We start from the raw sequence: 17,940 nt of genomic DNA on the forward strand, positions 1-17,940 counted from the left end.
CATTCTATCTAAAAGCGAATGCTCAACCAGACTTGCCTGAAACGCCTCGTATAACCACACCCCGGCGAATCTACGTAACTTCGTAACATGATTTGACTAAGACCGCCCAAATCTACACGTAATTAAGGTGGGCGTAATTGTAAATCTCATCGTATCGTCTCTCAGTACAATTTCTTTGGAACCTGATGTTCCGAATGTGGTAAGAGGCGTTACATTTCCGTGAAATGCTTGCAGTATTTGACCAATCACTACGCACTGGTGAACTGGCCAATCATAGCACACCTCGCTTTTCAGAGCGATGAGCTTCGTAAAAAATCAGCGTGTTTCAGAGAGGCGGGGCAAAGAGGAGATGCAAACATGCACGGTATGTGGAAAATACAACGTTTTTTAAACTTTAAATGGTGTATACACATTGCGTTACATCTAAAACAAACAATAATATTCGTTTTAGCCGTGCAATATGACTCCTTTAAGCTGGGTTTACACAGACTGGATCACATATGTCAACAGCTGTCTCATTTATTTCTATTGTTTATATTTCTGTTTCACCTCTTTTCTCCTTAAATAACAGCATCAGCTATCAAAAAAACCCCATATCTGTCAAGCCCCAATACCTAGCACTATTTTACAAAAATGTATTATTATTGGATCTTCTGTAATGGGGTGCAGAGATCCTGTCTTTCAGTGTGTGAGTGAGAAAGCCCAGAGCCCGCTAATACTAAGGTTGCTGATGTTTCAGCACTTTTAAAGCAGACCTGAAACAGAAGGCCATGGAATTTCTCAGCTTACCTATTCAGCACTAGGAGCCCCGAGGAGTCAACCAACAGCCAAGCTGCTGGTCTGCTGCCTGCAGGGTTCGGTTTACACCAGCCTGTCAGCTCTTCTCACTCATGGTCCACAAACCCAATGCTGTGTTTTGCTGAACTCACCTCTTTCAGTCTGACCTCTGTTCTTCCTCCATGTGAAATACAGCCATTCACTTTTACCAACTGTGCAGGAGTGTAAATGACTTTTTCCCTGAAAAGCCTGGCGTGCAGTTTCCCTTCTCTGCTGAAGCTATGCGTCTTTGTAAGACCACGTTTTCTTTTATACATGACTGGGGTTTGTCGCCCTCTTAACCGATACCACAAATAAATGTGCAGCGTAGCCATATTACAGCCAATGTAAATTGATATGTGGACACTGAAAATGTTGTACTCTTATGTAATATGGCAAGCCTTGTACTTTTTCACCGTGCCTTCTGAGTCCATTTAAAAGCGTCTTTTGTAACCTAAGAGATACTCGGTAGGCCTTGTCGTGTTGTGCATTAAGGTCTATTTTTAGATCAGAACAGTGCATATGGTTCACAGTCTTGTTTCACTGTAACCTGATTTCAAGAGTTACTGACCATTTATATCATATCATTCCGTTCATAACCACATCCTGGAATTATAAAAAGTACAAAGGCCGAGTTAAAATGTCCTTGTATTTTGGCTGTATAACTCAGATCTTACTCCACTTTTGAACACAGAAAAAAAGAAGAGAAACAGCACATTCTGTATTAGTTGTTCTGTATTCATTTCTGTTGCACTCATATGTGACCCTGGACAACAAAACCAGTCTTAAGGGTCAATTTTTTCGAAATTGAGATTTTTACATCATCTGAAAGCGGAATAAATAAGCTTTCCGTTGATTTATGGTTTATTAGGATTGGATAATATTTGGCCTAGATACAACTAATTAAAACTCTAGAATCTGAGGGTGCAAAAAAATCAAAATATTCAGAAAATTTGAAGTTGTTAATCAGAGGCGCTGTAGCAGGCCGTTGCTAAGAACAAAAAGGTTTGTTTTAATGCTCTCTATTTGCTTACCACTGTAATAACGTTGTGGAGAGTATGTGAACCTGAAATTCTTAGCTTTACATGCATACCAAACTTGAGTGGGTAACTCCCAAAGAGTGGGCAGTAGCGAGCGATGTGTGTAGGGTAGACATCTGCCCGGTTAACCGAAAATATATATCACGTGATTTATGGACAACTTGTGAGAGAAGTACGGTAAAATGCTGCTGCATCCGAAAGCCAGAGGGCGCTCTCGTGCAGAAACTCCAAATACGCACTGCAGAAGAAGACCATAACACACACGTAGTTCTAGGAAATGCCTAAGGACATGTTTTTATCACTGATTCTCAAGCCTCCTCGAGTATTTTCATGATAATAAAGTATATTTATAATGATTATGTTTGACGGGTGTTGCTTTTTTAAATGCACATTATAAGCGACTCAAACTCGCACTGCTTTTAGTTCGAGCAGTATTTCCTACTGATCCCAGAGCCGTGCTTCACGGACAAGCGACGCATCAATAAAATAAACGATACCTTGCATTATCGCAGTCAGCTCGGTTTCAGCAGGATTTAGTGGTAACCGCGGTTAACCGGGCACATGTCTAGTGTAGGCATGTTTCCCGCCATTTTTGTTAGCGATTTTGCTGCATCCACTCCACAAAAATAAAGTTTTCATATATTTACGGTAGGAAATTGACCAAATATCTTGATGGAACATGATCTTTACTTAATATCCTAATGATTTTGGGCATAAAAGAAAAATCGATTATTTTGTGTTTGTATTATTTTAGTATTTTTGGCTGTTGCTGCAAATGTTCGCGTGCTTAAGACTGGTTTTGTGTTGCAGGGTTTCATTTAAAAAAACAAATAAGCTGTGTATTGCAGTCATTTTACCATGGTAAGATGGGTTTAGTTTGTAATAAACTCATCTTAACAGTTGTAAAATTACTGCCTTCTCATGCCTTATTGGTTTATTATATTCATTGAAATAAAGCCGCTGAAACCAAAACAGTCCCACTAGACCTGATCTGCTTTACTGAACTCGCCACTATAACCCACTGAGAGGCAGAAACACTTCCCAGTTTATTTACACAGTGCCGTCCTGGTCTGGCAGTTGGCAATCTCTGATAAATGAGAGAATCTCAGGATGAGCCAAAGAAGGGTGAGAGAAAATTGTTTGGAATGCTGGACATGCTTTCGCTCAGCTTCACACAGCCAGACACACACACACACACACACACACACACACACACACACACACACACACACAAACAGGTACGCTCCGCAATCCCAGGCAAAGCATTGATAAGAGGGAAGGGTTAAACCGTGATTTACGCACACAGTGATTTGTGGTCATCTCAGGTTGGATGGGCCCGTGCCATGCGGACCCACAGAGCTCTTATCTGAGATAGCTGGAGTTTTTCACTGCTCTGGTCTCGCCCTGCGCAGTGAATCAGGGCTGACACGAGGAATGAGAGCAGAAGGCAGTAAGTGAGTTCATAGATCGTCCTAGAAATGCCGTCTCTGTTCTCTGAACATATATTTGTGGCATGATGGGATTGTCCTGGGGTATCTGGTGACACATACCTGCCATTGTAGGGTCCTCTGGCACCCTACCGCTGTTCAATATTTATAGACGCCAAATGCTCTCGAATATCAAATAGTTAAACAGCTGCGTACGATTTCAAAAACGCATGCCTGTTTTGGACAGTGCGCGGGCCTCAAAATAGTTACCAATATAAAGGAGATTAAATATTACTCTCCCTAAATTGGATAATTAATTTACTCTAAAGAGACATGTCATACTTTTTCCATTTAGCAATAAACCTGTTCACCACCAAAGTCCTGGTCACAATTTTGAATATTACAAGGAAAAATCAAAACTGATCCCCGAAAGGTTATTTTGAATTGGCAACATGCAGCGAGCGGGTGAAAAATGGCCGTCACATCCCCAATCTGGCATCAGCAGCTCCCTCGTGAGAACTTCCCCTCAGGTGAGAAATTAAAGTGGATATTATCTGTGCGGCGGCACAGCAGCAGATCAGTACGAGGCCGGGATCCATTTTGCTCCCCGCACATAGGAAATGCTGGGTTGACATTATTTTCAGGGTGGCCATACTCGCCCTCAGTTAGTGATGTGCTTTTCATTTGGTCTGTGTGCCTGCACTGGAGGGCAAGGTCAAACCGACTGAGGTCGTTCCGCTTCTGCAGAGGTGTAAGAGAAATTGTGAAATACTGCGCATTAGGTAGCGGCGTTAAACGATGAAGTATTTCTGTTGATATAAATACAGTTGATACAGAACTAGCTCGTGTCTGTCCCTGTAAAAACATCTACACAACTGTGTACACAGACTGTGCCCGAAATTGAACATTAGCTATATGCTGACAGCAACTACAAGAGGGCGATGATGGAGGTGACCAAAATAGCAATGATCATATAACTTGCGCTTATAGTGTGACAGAAACAAACTGAGCTTACTGTAGTTATGAACAGCGGTGCGACATAGTTTTGCCTTGTCGGTTGGCACAACAACATTTGGTTAAATCTTTAAGTATTTATAGACAGATATATATAAGTGGTTTTGAGATGCCTGTTTGGTGTTTAGTTCTAAAAACATTTTTTTTGCTGCATCATATATACATGCATTATATTCGCCACCCCACTTTACACACAGTAATCGGAATGTGCATTGGCTGTCAAAAGTCGACCACTAATTAAAATAGTATGTTAGTTCAGAGGAGGTTGTGGTGGGGGGGTGGTCCGCCAGAGCATGTCCCCTCCCCTCTACAATCAGCCCACAGATGGGCTGCACCAACCTTCTGTTCCAGCAGGGATCCCATCAGATCAGAGCTCTGAACAAATAATGAGAGAGACACAGGTAGAAAAAGAGAGAAGGAACAAATTAAAGCGAGCTGGAAGAAAGGAGACTGTGAGTGAAGGATGAGGTAAAGGGACAGAAAAGCAGACTCGAGTCGGTGGCTAAGTGTCTTGTGACCAGAATGAAACAGAAAGCCTGAGGCAGATGTAAAGAGTAAAGAAAAAAGAGGGGGGGGGGGCTGGTAGAAAGAGGAAAAGGGGGAGTTGATTTTAGAGTTAGAGGAAGGTAGAGTGAGTTGAAAGAAAGAAATAGAGAGTGTGAGAGTAAGAGAGAGAGGGAGGGAGACGAAGGGCGGATATGGTGGGCCGGTGCGGGCGTGTTGATTGGCTTGTATGAAAACACATGACTGCAGTGGGGAGCCTCTTGCTCAGGGTGAGTGGCTCTGCTTCAGACCAAACCACATTAGATGAAATGAATCCATTCCCCAGCCTGTTAAAGGAGCGTGCTGTCCGGGTTCCGGAGAGAGAGAGAGCAAGAGAGAGAGGGAAGGAGGAGGGGTGGATTGAGTGGCAGGAGGGAATGGGGGAGCAAGAGAGGAAAAGGAGAGATGGGGGCAGGAGGAGGCCAGCGTGCACACACACGCACACACCGGGTGCTGGAGTCTGCTCGGGAGATTACTGCACATTTTAGGTCAGGACAATAGAGAGCAGTGGAGAGCCTTTACGCTGCCTTTCTAGACTCACATAACAAATGTGCCTTGTGCTGTCTGCGGGGGCCGCTGTCCAGCTCACCGCTTCTTGTTGAACACACACACGCTTACCGAAATGGGCTCTGATCTCCTCAAACAGGTTTATTAACAGAAAAATGGTTGTATGATTGGGTCATTCTTTATGAATGATATGTTTTGGAGTTTTATGTGTAATAATTAATAAGCTGACAAAACAATTAAGGGAAGTATGATTGTTGGTTGGCATTTTATGTTATTGCATTAGATAAGAAAATATCAAGCCAAGCATTATTTTTACCAGGATAGCACAAGCACGCTTCCGAAAGAGTTTTCAAAATAAGGTTGTCATTGTTTTATGGGACATGGTTATATAGTGGAACTAACCAGTTAAATTGCATAAATTACAAAAAAATGTTTACATTAACCAGTACGAACATTCTGTCGTTTGTTTGTGCTCATGCCGTTTAAAACTTTTATGCGACTCTTTTGCTTTTGTGAAACACAAAAGAGGATCTTTTTAGAGAGGCCTCCGTGGTTTTGTATCTGTACAGTGGAAGCCAATGGTGTTCCATATTGTTTGGTTACCAACATTCTTCGAAATGTCTTCTTTTGTGTTCTGCAGAAAAAAAGAAAGTCATACATGTTTAAAATAAAAGAAAATAGTTGATGAACTGTCGTTTTAACTATTTAAAAATTTCATAACCAGAGTAATTTTGTTTGTTGCAGCCACTTAAACCCATAGTGACTACCACAGTAACTTTGTGCTGCTCTAAATGGTTTGAGATAGTGTTGTTGTATATCTTCAGTGGCGAATCGATCAGAGCAGGTGACAGACTCCCTGTCATTCAGCTCCGGCGGTCACATCAACAGGTGCTGGGAAACTCTCTCTTTTTTTCCCTCTGCGGGTGATCTGATCTCAGTCTGACTGCACTCTGATCAGCCGAGCTGAAAGCGAGCAGGTCCCACTGGTCTTAGCATCAGACGGCACACCCACAGACCGCCCACAATTTATTTACTGTCCGTCTGAAGCGTATTGTAGATAAAAATGGCACGAGCTTGTTGACATCACCACTTTGTATTAAGTTATTTGACTCAATTGCAAGTAAACCCAGATCACTGATGGTATTTATAGAGGACTACCTTTGGAAAGAAAGTCAAGCGTAAATGGAAATGAAAAACTCACTCATGCGACGTGTCTGATTATGAAGAGATATTTCTTCCTGAGTCTCATTCTCTCGGTCTCTCTCAGTCCTCTGCATAACCCCACTTTTCCAAAGATGAAACATAATGTCTTTCCATTGTATTTTTATACTCCACTTCTCGGCTTTTGTTTTTGTTCTGACAGTATGAATTATGTCTAGTCCTTTTCATTTGATATGATTTATCGTTTGTGCTATTTGAAGTTTGTTCTGAACTCTGCTGATTTGCTTGGTAATTTTTGAAAATCCCAACCAACAAAATCTCATTTTGGGGTTGACAAAATCAACTATATAAAATACTGTGATTTATAATGCTAAAGCCGGTGTTACAGAGTATTGTGTCACTGTTTTGTTTATTTTTTGCACTTTGTGAGCTCCTAAACTAGAAACCCATCAATCAACACAGTGTTTTGCAGTATAGGTTTTATGCTACTTAAAATAATCAAGAACTCTTATGTCAATTGCTTGACCAGAAAACGTCCCATTTTTTGTTACACATGCAGTGAGCTACATTTTCCATTTAGTAAGTACTCTAAACTCCGATTTTATAGCTACACTTTGGTTTTGAGTTTTGTTTAAAATATTCCGCTTTCTTATGTAAAAATGGAAATTAGATTTTATGACAATCATATTTCGTGGAAGGTCAATCTCTTACACTTGTGGTGTAAAACAGGTCTAAGAGCACACATATACACCAAATAGCAAAAGATAACAGTAATTTTTTTTTAGGATATGCGGCAAGAACAATTAAGTGTTGTAATGTTGCCAACGTGGCCAAGTATCCAACTGTACACTTTCCGTTTGGATCAGCTCCACAGTCAGCTTCTGCTTCTCTTTGAATAATGAGAACAAGAGTTTGTTTTCATTGAGGTAGTTGGTGTGTTATATAACTGCTGTTTTTCTTGCCTGAGCAGCGAGGGAAAGAGAGAGAGGATGTGTGATCAAGCTGCGAGGACTGTAGGCACTGCTTTACGGCTCCCTGACGTCATAGATCAGGACGTTCACCAGCCGCAGTAATGATGTTTTCATGTCATCATTGCCCTCTTGAAGCTTGGAGTTTGCACACCAAACAAAGCCGACTCACAACCCCCCTCTTCTTTCACTGCTGGTAGCTGGAGGTGAGAGTGACAGAGGGGTAAGGAGGGAAATAGTTAATCAATAGCCACAAGGTCAGACAGGCGAGCTGCTGGTTTGAGCGTTCGCTGTTAGTGGGTTGGAGCAGAGGATTTGTAGCGCTTGTAAAGGCTTAAAGGAACACTCAGCAGTTATTTGTGGTGGTGCTGATCTGATGGTCAGGGTGGGTGTGCTGCAGTGACAGTGTAAGAGAGAGAGACACCTGCTGGCCTTTGACCGTCACTGCAGCTACAGAGGCGATGTTGTCATTGTGATTGGACCATTTTTGGCAATTAACTTTCAGCTTGGTGTGTGTGGTGTTGCAATGTTAACCCAAGCAATCTTACTGTAAAATAATTTGCATATGATGATTGAGGCAATATATTTTGTTTTGTTTATTGTATTTTATTGCATTTTAGGTGCAAATTCAAAAATGTAGTTATGCTTTAAATCATGTTTTTTTACTATTTTACTCAAATTATTTTATATAGGGCTGTGCAATTAATCCTTATCGATTTTCAGTTTTAATTTTGGCTTCCAACAATTATGAAAACAAAAGAATCGAGGTAAAACTATTATTGCCACATTCAGTTTTGCTGAAGTATGTCTCATTTCTTTGTATTATTTTTTGTATTATTTATTTGAATGTATGCATTCATACTTAACTTTTTTTAACATAATTTTTTAACATAATATTCAACTTAATAACAAATAAAAAATAAATGTAAAAAAATGTATTTGTTTATTAATAATTGATCTATTTATTGACTTGGAATACTATTGTTTCCAAAAGTCAATGTGTAATTGTGTTAAATAATCGTGATCTCAACATTGGGCAAAATAATCATGATTAATAATATTTTTATAGTGTATAATAATTTAATACATTTATTATTTTATATATTAATACAGATTGTTAAAAATCCGTGTTGTTGAACCTTAAGTTTACATCAAGTACGGGCCCTGTGTCACCTCATCTTACATACTTTTTATTCAGCCTTAAGAAAGCATTTTAACACCTATCTCGACATCACTTCCTAAAATGCACAGATTGCTTTAACATATAGGCAAAGATGCTGTCACACTCCATGTCGAGATGTTTGAAGTGACTGCTGCGGTCATGCATGTCTGGCTTTTTGTCCCATTTGACACTAGAAATTTCTACAAGTAATGGCGGTAAACTGTTGAGAATCACGACACTCCTTTTCCCAACAATTAATCTTGCCGTGTACTCCACGTCGTGAATTACGGCTCCGACCACAGCACCCCGTATTTATTTGCCGGCGGACGCAACTGTAAATCAGCCCTCAGCGGCTAAATTGATAACCTTGAATGTAAGGCCCTGATACCTTTAACAGCGTGTAATAGACACGCTGATGGGTTTCAAGCTTAACAGAGGACTGAAAAGCTGATTGCAGTATAATTGGTCACAATGTCGCTGCCCAAAACACACACACATAGCTCTTCTCCAGGCGTACTGTGAATGTGCAACCCACTGTTATTGAGTTTGTTTTGTGTGCACTTGTGAGAAACTCAAGGAGGAATGAAACTCAAGTTACACCTGACCTTCTGTTTCACAGCGATGGCATGAGCAGGAAAGATGTATAGGAGCTCTCCTCCTCACCCACTGCAGAAATGTCATCTGAACGCCGGTTGTCTTTCAGAGCTTCATTGAGCATGTGAGGAGATCACAGGTCTGCTGAAGTGCTCTCTCATTTTTCTCTCAGCCTCTGACACTCTCTTCTGTTCTTGTCTGTTTTTCCAGAGAAAAGAACTTTAATGGCTTCCAGGTAGAGAGGAGGAGGCAGCAGTCAAGATGAACTCGATTCCTTCGATGGACAGGCACATACAGCAGACCAATGACAGGCTGCTGTGCATCAAACAGGTGAGATATAACAACCCGAAATAAATCAAATGATGTATGAGAAAAACAGGTTTGTTTCATAAACCCATTTTTGTGATTGTCTGAGCATCCAGTCTGTAGGGTCACTTAATCTACTATTTTTTAGCTTGGTTTGTATTAGGTTGCAGAACATGGTTAGGTCCTGATCCCGTGTCCCCCTCGACTGTTTTCCAAGCATCCCATCAGTAAAAATCTCATTCCTCAGTAAGCTCTGTACTAACACACACAAGTAGACGTGACCCAAGGCGATGTCTTGTGATAATTATAATGCTCTGTGTAGGTGTGACATGAATGTCTCTCAACAGCTTCATATAATTGTACATGCCAATCTGTGAACAGGCAGTTCTGGATTTTTCACATCCGCACAGATTTATGGCTTTGTTGTTTCTCTCAATTAGGCGAGTCGTGGTGCTAATAAGATCATGTCTACAGCACGTTCGAATCCATTGAAATTCTGAGCCTCTTTAATTGGTTACAAATGACATTTGTTAAATATGTTTTGCATGCCAGGGTCCGATTACACCTAAAGTGAAAACACAATCAATTGCTGCTCATTAATTACATTGATATTGAAGCATTTAGTGTGGTGAGGGCCGTCCACTGTAAAGATCCTGTTAAACAGAGAAAAAACAGATTTACAGATTGGGGTGGGACAGTTGGCCTGTTAACCACAGCGGGAAAAATCTGTAGCAAAACAAAGTGAACCTTATCACCCCCAGCACGTTTGCCAATCCAAACTGTGTGAAAAGTTGATAATCTCTCGATCCGATCGGGTCTTTCCATCCTGTCCCATTTCCTCCTGTCATTCCGTCACTCATTCCTACGTCCGCCTGTCACGCAGCCTATTCTTCCCTCAGCTTTACTCAATTGGTTATAATGACAGTTGTGTAAAACATTATGTCCAATCTCACGTCTAACAAACACCCACACAAACCCATCGGCGTGTTGTAATTGTAACGTCGATCAAATGGGCCATGTTCTCTCTTGTATACGCTCTCCACCCTCTCTCACATCGCCATCTGACTTTCATTTACTGAGCTCCTCATACAGAATTCCCCTGTTTTCCCAGCGCGGGCTTCCTCACCAGCGGTTAAAGCTCGCACGCTGAGCAGCCAATAGCTGTCAATCACACAAAATGAGATGCTAGACTATCTGAGAGGAAAAGAATGACATCACAATCAAGTCAAGTCAAACTGAAGCATCAAAATGAATAGCGTACATCCACTCAAGAATAAAGTTTTACTACGGTAAAATGCTAAACTAGAGTACATACAGAACAATATTATAGTAGTACATTTTAAATGTCATGTAGTGTTAAAAATAATCTGTGGATGTGTAACTCTTGCTTAATGGTGTAAAAATGAACATCCAGCCATAATTATACAGTACTGTACTGATTATACTGTATGCCTAAGTACACGTAATGTGGTAAGCGCTCATTTTGAGTGAGACTTGTGATGACTTGTCTGTCAGTGAGTGAGTCAGATGTTAATTCGGTAACTGATCTGGTTGATTCAGTGAATGAATCATTTGAAAAACTATTAGCATTTGACTGTGACTTGACTGATTCATTAAGAGAACCGGCTCTTGAGTCCTGTATCACCCAGACTGCTAGTGATCATGCTGTTTACATGTTTTGCTATTGTTACGTCGAAGAGACAGATCCTCTTTGTCACTTTCAATTTAGATTACACGCTCACAAAATATCATTTTTTTATTTGCTGTGTCAGTAAATAGTGGTTAGATCACTTTCATTTCTGTATTTCTGTCATACACTTTTGAAGAAAAAAAAAAGAAACAGCTTTATTATTCAGACTATTTACTTTCCAGTGCAAGATAAGCAGTTGTTTAGGGCTGATCAAGACAATTCTCTAGACTCGTTCCGTGTCAAGATGATGATGAGGAATTTAGTGATTGGAAATAATACGTGAAACACGGAACAGCGGCCCAGTTTAATTAGAGCCTCTTTATTTTCCTTTTCTTCGTAAGCAAGAAGAAATTATCATTCACATGAAACGTGAATACAAATGTGCGCTGAAGTTGACGAGTATTCTGATGCTGGAGGAGGCGTTTGTTCATGGTTCATGTCCCGTGTAGAACTGATGAAATGAACTCATGCTCAGGGATTTCTTCTCATAGATTAGCTGCTGAGAGGAATTACCCTGAATATTTCAAGACCTTACCTGTTTTGTCTTGTATCTTAGTGTACTGAATATAGTGAAAATTGAAAATTATGTCATCATTTACTGTTTTAAAACTTGTATAAATTTCTTTGTTCTGCTAAACACAAAAGAAGATATTTGGAAGAATGTCAGTAACCAAGCAGATCTCATCCCCCATTGACTCCCATAGTATTTATTTTCCCTACTAAGACAGCTTAATGGGGAATGAGATCTGTTTGGTTACTGACATTCTTCCAAATATCTTTCTCTGTGTTCATCAGAACAAATACATTTGTACAGGTTTGGAACAATCTGAAGGTGAGTAAATGGTGACAGGATTTTTATTTTTGGGTGAACTATCCCTTTAACTATATTCAGTACACTAAGATACAAGACAAAACAGGTATTATTATTATTATTTAAAGATTAAAATGCCTTAAGTTGAGTTTCATTAACTTAAATGGAAAGTTTACCCAAAAATGTTACCAAGTTGTTCCAAAACTATTTAAAAAGATTTCTTTGGCAGAAATCGTTCTGCCAAAGAAAGATATGGAAGAATGTTTGTAACCAAATAGTTCTGGGGCACTATTGACTTCCATGGTAGAGAAAAAAACTACTATGGTGCTCCCGAACTGTTTGGGTTTTCAAATTCTTTAAAATATCTCACTTTGTGTACAACAGAACAAAAATAAATATATAGTTTTGGAACAACTTGAGAGTGAATAAATGATGACAACTTTCATTTTTAGGTGAACTATCTCTTTAAGGGGGGAGTTTCCTGTACTTTATTTTATGTTCTTCCTTCACTCTTGTTGTTGAATTTCCAAATATGTCTATAATACATTTACATTTAGTCATTTAGCAGACGCTTTTATCCAAAGTGACTTTCAAAGAGTTCAGGGAGCAATGAGCGATATGTCATACAGGAGCGATGATACAATAGGTGCTAATACAAAAGTTACTAGTTTCAACAAAAGCTAGACCACTACCTGTTTGAGAGAAAGAGAGGGTTAGTTTTTTTTTTCATTTGTCTGTCAAGTATTCACAGAAGAGATGGTAGTTTTTTGAATGTTGTGAGAGATCGCGTATTGAACTCTTTTTTCTTTTTCTTTTTTTAAAAGAGCAAGGCACTTGGGTTTGTAATGAAATGCCCACTTAAAAAGAGTGAGAAATGTTGTTTATTATATGTGTAGATGATCAGTCCTGGTCCAGAGAACACAAAATTGCTTTGCGATGTAGGGGGCCTGTTCTGAGACCTGGTGTGTCTTGCATTAGAAAGGTCGAGAGCTAAAACCTGTGTTTCAGTCCAGTGTATAGTTAGCTTTGCTGACACTGACTGCCCACCATCACAACGGCATGCTTTTCATACCTCCTCAACACCCCTGTTTCCATCCCACATTCCTGATAATCGTGTGGTCAGGATGCACATCAGAATGTACGCTTAAACAAAGAATTGGCTCCCTCAAAATGGAGATTTTTTCCACCAGCCTTTTGCGGCAGAGGGGGAATGTTCACTACCCACATATTCCTTACGCTGTGCAGGATTTACTCAGCAGGGTAGACATTGTCTCTTTGTCAGATGAGCTTTGTCAACACACACACCAAAGCGACCCATTCAAATGGCGACCTCTGCCGCCCTCGGAAGACAATGGTGCTTCCTCGCTGCGAGCGCGGAAGAGGAGGTGTCCGTCCGTCGGAATATAATGGTCTTCAAAGTGTGCAGTCTCCTTTTCCGTAGCAGCCAAACAGGGATAAAGTGTTTATGCACAGATTGCCCGTTTGTTAACATTTCTTGTCGTGTCTTGTGCGCCACCAGTTGGTAGAGATTTCGTGTGTGGGGTGGGGGGGTTGATTCTGAAAGGAGGATAAACAACCTCGCTCAATAAATAAAAAAAGAATAAGCCTCTTCATTCAATTCTGCCACAAAGCACCCCCTCTTGTGTGCGCCTTATTGGCCAGCCTGCTTGACTATTGCTTTCAGAGGTGCAGATCTGTTACATCTTAAAGGACAAAAGATGATGAAGAGTCTGGATTAGGACGTTCTGCTGTGTTGTGAGGAGGCCTTGAAGCACACTGAGGTCTTTGTCAGGAGGGTGGATCTGGCCCAGAATGCACAGCTGCGTTCAGACCAGGAGGCCTTGGGTTACCCGGTGGCTTTTTTGCAGGGCTGTACAGATGCACAGAGTCAACAATTGAAAATGATATGCACGCTCTTAAAATGCTGGTGGTATGAATAAACTATATGTTTACAGGAGTGACCAAAATGGTGTTTGGATTTCTACATATTTTGCAAATGCATGTTATGTTACTGTATATAGAATATAAAAAGGTTTTGTCGGTTTAATATCAATGTTAACTATGCAACATTTTTCATTCTCTTTAAACAGCACTTACAGAACCCCGCCAATTTCCAGACGGCGGCCACAGAGCTACTGGACTGGTGCGGAGACCCACGAGCCTTCCAGCGGCCCTTTGAGCAAAGTCTGATGGGATGTTTGACGGTAAGAGCAGCTGCTTAAATCTTGTCCTCATGTCAGGGCCCATTGACGAAGGTTAAAGCAACAGTCACGCTTCATGTGTCCCTCTGCCCACCCGTCTCTCTGTCTCTTCTCTTTCATAACCACACTGATCATCTCCAGAAATGTACTAGAATATAAAGCTAAAGTTTTTTTATAAATAAATTTAACTTTGCTAATTGATATCCACTGGATGTCTTTTATTCCAGCATTCTAGCTACACCTCTAGAATTAAATATCCTAGATCAGTGGTTCTCAAACTGGGGGCTGTGGCCCCCTGGGGGGCCCCAAGATGGATCCAGGGGCCACAGATTTTGTGGCATTTTATGAAATATAGAAATTTATCATAGATTTTATGCAATCAAACATCAGAAAATGACACCACCAACCAAAAGAATTGAGGTTCCAGCATTGTATAACTGAATGTTTTTGGTTTAATAAAAATTCTAAATTTAAGATTATACGTCTTTATATGGGGGGGCCGCAAAGCGATGCACTTAACACAAAGGTGACCTTACAACGAAAAAGTTTGAGAACCACTGTCCTAGATGAATCCAATAGTTAGAGTTTTTGAAATAAATGTCAACAAAGTAATTGTTGTTCTGTAAATACACGCTGTAAATAAACCTTGAGATTAAATCTTTCAAGATTTTTGTTACCTATAATTGAGCTATATTGCTTTTGATTTAAATGTACGTGTACATGAAAAAAATGATTGGAGAATTTCCTGCAAATCCATCAGTGAAAGCTGTAATGTCTATATGCAGTAGAAGAGAAACGACACCAAACACCAAAAAAATTCATTTGGTCCTCCAGAATGTTCAGCAGCGATCCCTTGGTGCAGAAACCCTCTAGATTTACAATGTCATGTGTGTCTATGTCCCTGTCTACCGTTTCCACATCTCATGCATTCTGACTGAAGGATGTGCAGTTTGTTTGTGTTCTGGATATCGTAATCAATTTGTGTGATGTAGTGTGGTCCCACAGAGATCAGTGAGGAGCTTCTCTCCAGGTGAGAATGGTGGAGAGATGAAAGAAGCGTGCAGATAAGAATGTCGGCTGACAGATGTGGGCACCTCGTACATATTTCCCTTCAGGCAGCAGGTAGCTCTCCGTTCTCAGCAGTAAAGAGTTTTCTGCCATTGTCTCCGTGCCTCACAGTATCAGCACTCAGCCAAATGATAAATGACATCTCCAAACTGTCAGTAGCTTTACTGATGACAACTATCTCCGCCGTCCCACTGTCTTTTCTCTTCAGCCCCTGCATATCCGCAGTGCTGTGAGCCATGTGATTGGTCGGCTCTCTTTTGCGCCGTGGAGAGAAATAAACGGGTCATTCTTTTGTTTCTCGTGGATTGCGTGCCACAGTTACCGCGTCCTCAGCCCTGCAGCAAAAACGTAAAAGAGTAGATCTGTGTGGTTCAGTGACCCAAAATTTTCTGTTGAATCACTTCATATTTCGGGCCCACGTTTTGAGGAAAGAGATTAGGCGGAAAAGGTTTATAAGAGGGTGCATTTCTGAACGCCGGTGGAATCTATACCAGCCCTCGTGGCAGCCTGCCTGGCTCCTGCATTTGGCAAGCGCAGCTGCAGAAGGGAAATTAAAGTTTGGCAAAAGCACAGCAATGCCGCCTGTCCAACATCCGAAAAGTAGGGGACAAAAATATCTATACATTTTCTTTTTTAGAGATGCTGTTCATTTGGTCCTAAAATCCTGTTAAGCCATCAGAACATTATTCATCCATTAAACCAGGAATGAGGTCTGCCGGCGCAGGCTTAATTTGTCGTTTTTGTTGTGCTGCTTTGGTAGCACATGTGTGACAGTTTATGATTAAGAGGAGTTAGGTTTGCACCCTGTGTGGAGCATAAATTGAGCGGCAGGCACTGAGTGTTAAGAATTGAGAAAGGTTAGCTTGTGGATAAATGCAGGGCACAGCTGCAGCAGCGTGATACACGAATCATTAAAGATCACATGTGGCACTGGTGAGATTTTAGAGCAACAGATATTAAAAATGGTTAAATGCCTCTCTCATGCCATATTTGATGATGTTTTTTGGAAGATAGAATAATAAATAGTGGAAATGATAGATGAATAGAAACGGAATGTTATTTGGCAAACATTTTTACACCTGTGTAAAAATACCTGTTATTATTTATAATAATAAGTGTATTATTTTTGTTGTTATTATTATTATTATTATTATTTGTGATTACAAAAACATATTCAATTAGTGGAAAAAGGCATAACCACTTAGATGATCAAATGAAAATATTTAATTTAGGTTTTATCATTTGTGATAACAAAAATATGTTACGTAAGGGATAATGTACAGGCAGCCGGTTGTTATGTAAGGGATAATGTACACAGTATATCACAAAGAAGGGGCTTATTTCGCGATAACAGCCGGCTGCTTGACCATTTTCCCGCTTATTACACGGCTACTTGGCACATGAGAAAAAAACTGGACATGAAATGTAAATTTGAAATATTTTATTGGCTCATTTTTACTGAATGCAGACCTTCCGCGAGGAAAAGCCATTTACTTTCGGTTTTAAGGTAAAAAATGACGTTCAAATGTCAAGAACAGGCAATTTGGTATATATAATGTCATATACAGTATATTATTAAAAAACATATTTATATTTAATTTGTCAAAAAAACCTGTCAAAATGATTTGCTGCATCCAGGTTACAGTGTGTTATTAGTTTTGAGCGGTTGTTATCTGGGAATAACAAACCTGCAAATGTCGCCAATCAGAATCAAGCATTCCAACGAGCCGTGTAATAAATTTAATTATAGACCACTTTGCAAGATGTAAACACTGGTCCAAAAGCACTTTCAGTTTCAGTTTTTATTTGTTAAATATAATTTTTAATCTTACACATATGAAATCTTAAAGATATTCGTTTAACATTTTCATTCAGTTATAAATGTTCTGTTGGTTGTATTTTGTTCAAATGTTTGTGTAATGTTTGAAAACCGAAGTCCTTCTTAGACCAGCATTGTTTATGTCTTATGAAGTGGTCTATACTGTAGCGGTTTATGCTACTAAAATCACAAAACTTGCTTTAATGAATCAATGCTAATTTAATTTCAATTAATAATAATTCATTTCAATTAATTTAGGTTATATGGCTTCAGCTTACAAAAAGTCTATGACCTGCTCGGATGTCAGATTCCAACAGTACAGCCTTGGTTTTGTAATCTGTGTAGTAGCATTGTCACCACCTTTGTCTCATGGCTTTGGGGTTTTATTTACACGCTTTTGAGTTTTCCTCGAAAGTCACGAGATGCTTTGACAAAAGCCGGAGTTTTGAGTTCAATGGGCCAAGTGTGGGCTGTGGTCTCTGTGGATCAGGGCATTCAGAGAACAAACAGAGATGTCTGCGCCCCAGTCGCGAAGATCTCTGGGGAAAACTCATCAGTCGCGCCCTGCAAATATCAACACAGCCTTAACCCTTTTCTGCATCCCTGGAGGTGGCTGTTTTATCTTCTAATACATTATTCATGCACTCATATAAAAATTTCATATGATTGCACTAAAAAAGGGAAATTGCTCTTTTATGAGTAGTTTTTGGAGAGATATTTGGTGTACAAGCATGGAGGGGGCTAGAGCTGAGTGATGTGAGCATACCGCTGGTTCTCGTGTCTCTCGTGGGAGTCTAGGGTAGATTTTCAAGG

The 17,940-nt window shown here is 40.1% G+C and overlaps 1 protein-coding gene across 4 annotated transcripts in view; it reads left to right on the top strand.

The window, feature by feature from the left end:
* zmiz1a (zinc finger, MIZ-type containing 1a) overlaps positions 1 to 17,940 on the top strand; it is a 132,070-nt gene that overhangs the window by 77,719 nt on the left and 36,411 nt on the right. For all 4 annotated transcript variants that reach the window (XM_057341623.1, XM_057341624.1, XM_057341625.1 and 1 more), the window contains exons 4-5: positions 9,443 to 9,562; positions 14,130 to 14,243. In XM_057341623.1, the coding sequence (XP_057197606.1) occupies positions 9,494 to 9,562; positions 14,130 to 14,243 (183 nt within the window). In that variant the 5' untranslated portion in view covers positions 9,443 to 9,493. The remainder of the gene's footprint in view (positions 1 to 9,442; positions 9,563 to 14,129; positions 14,244 to 17,940) is intronic.

The sequence above is a fragment of the Triplophysa rosa genome, linkage group LG9, assembly GCF_024868665.1.
Source record: "Triplophysa rosa linkage group LG9, Trosa_1v2, whole genome shotgun sequence".
In the NCBI taxonomy this organism is placed as follows: Eukaryota; Metazoa; Chordata; class Actinopteri; order Cypriniformes; family Nemacheilidae; genus Triplophysa; species Triplophysa rosa.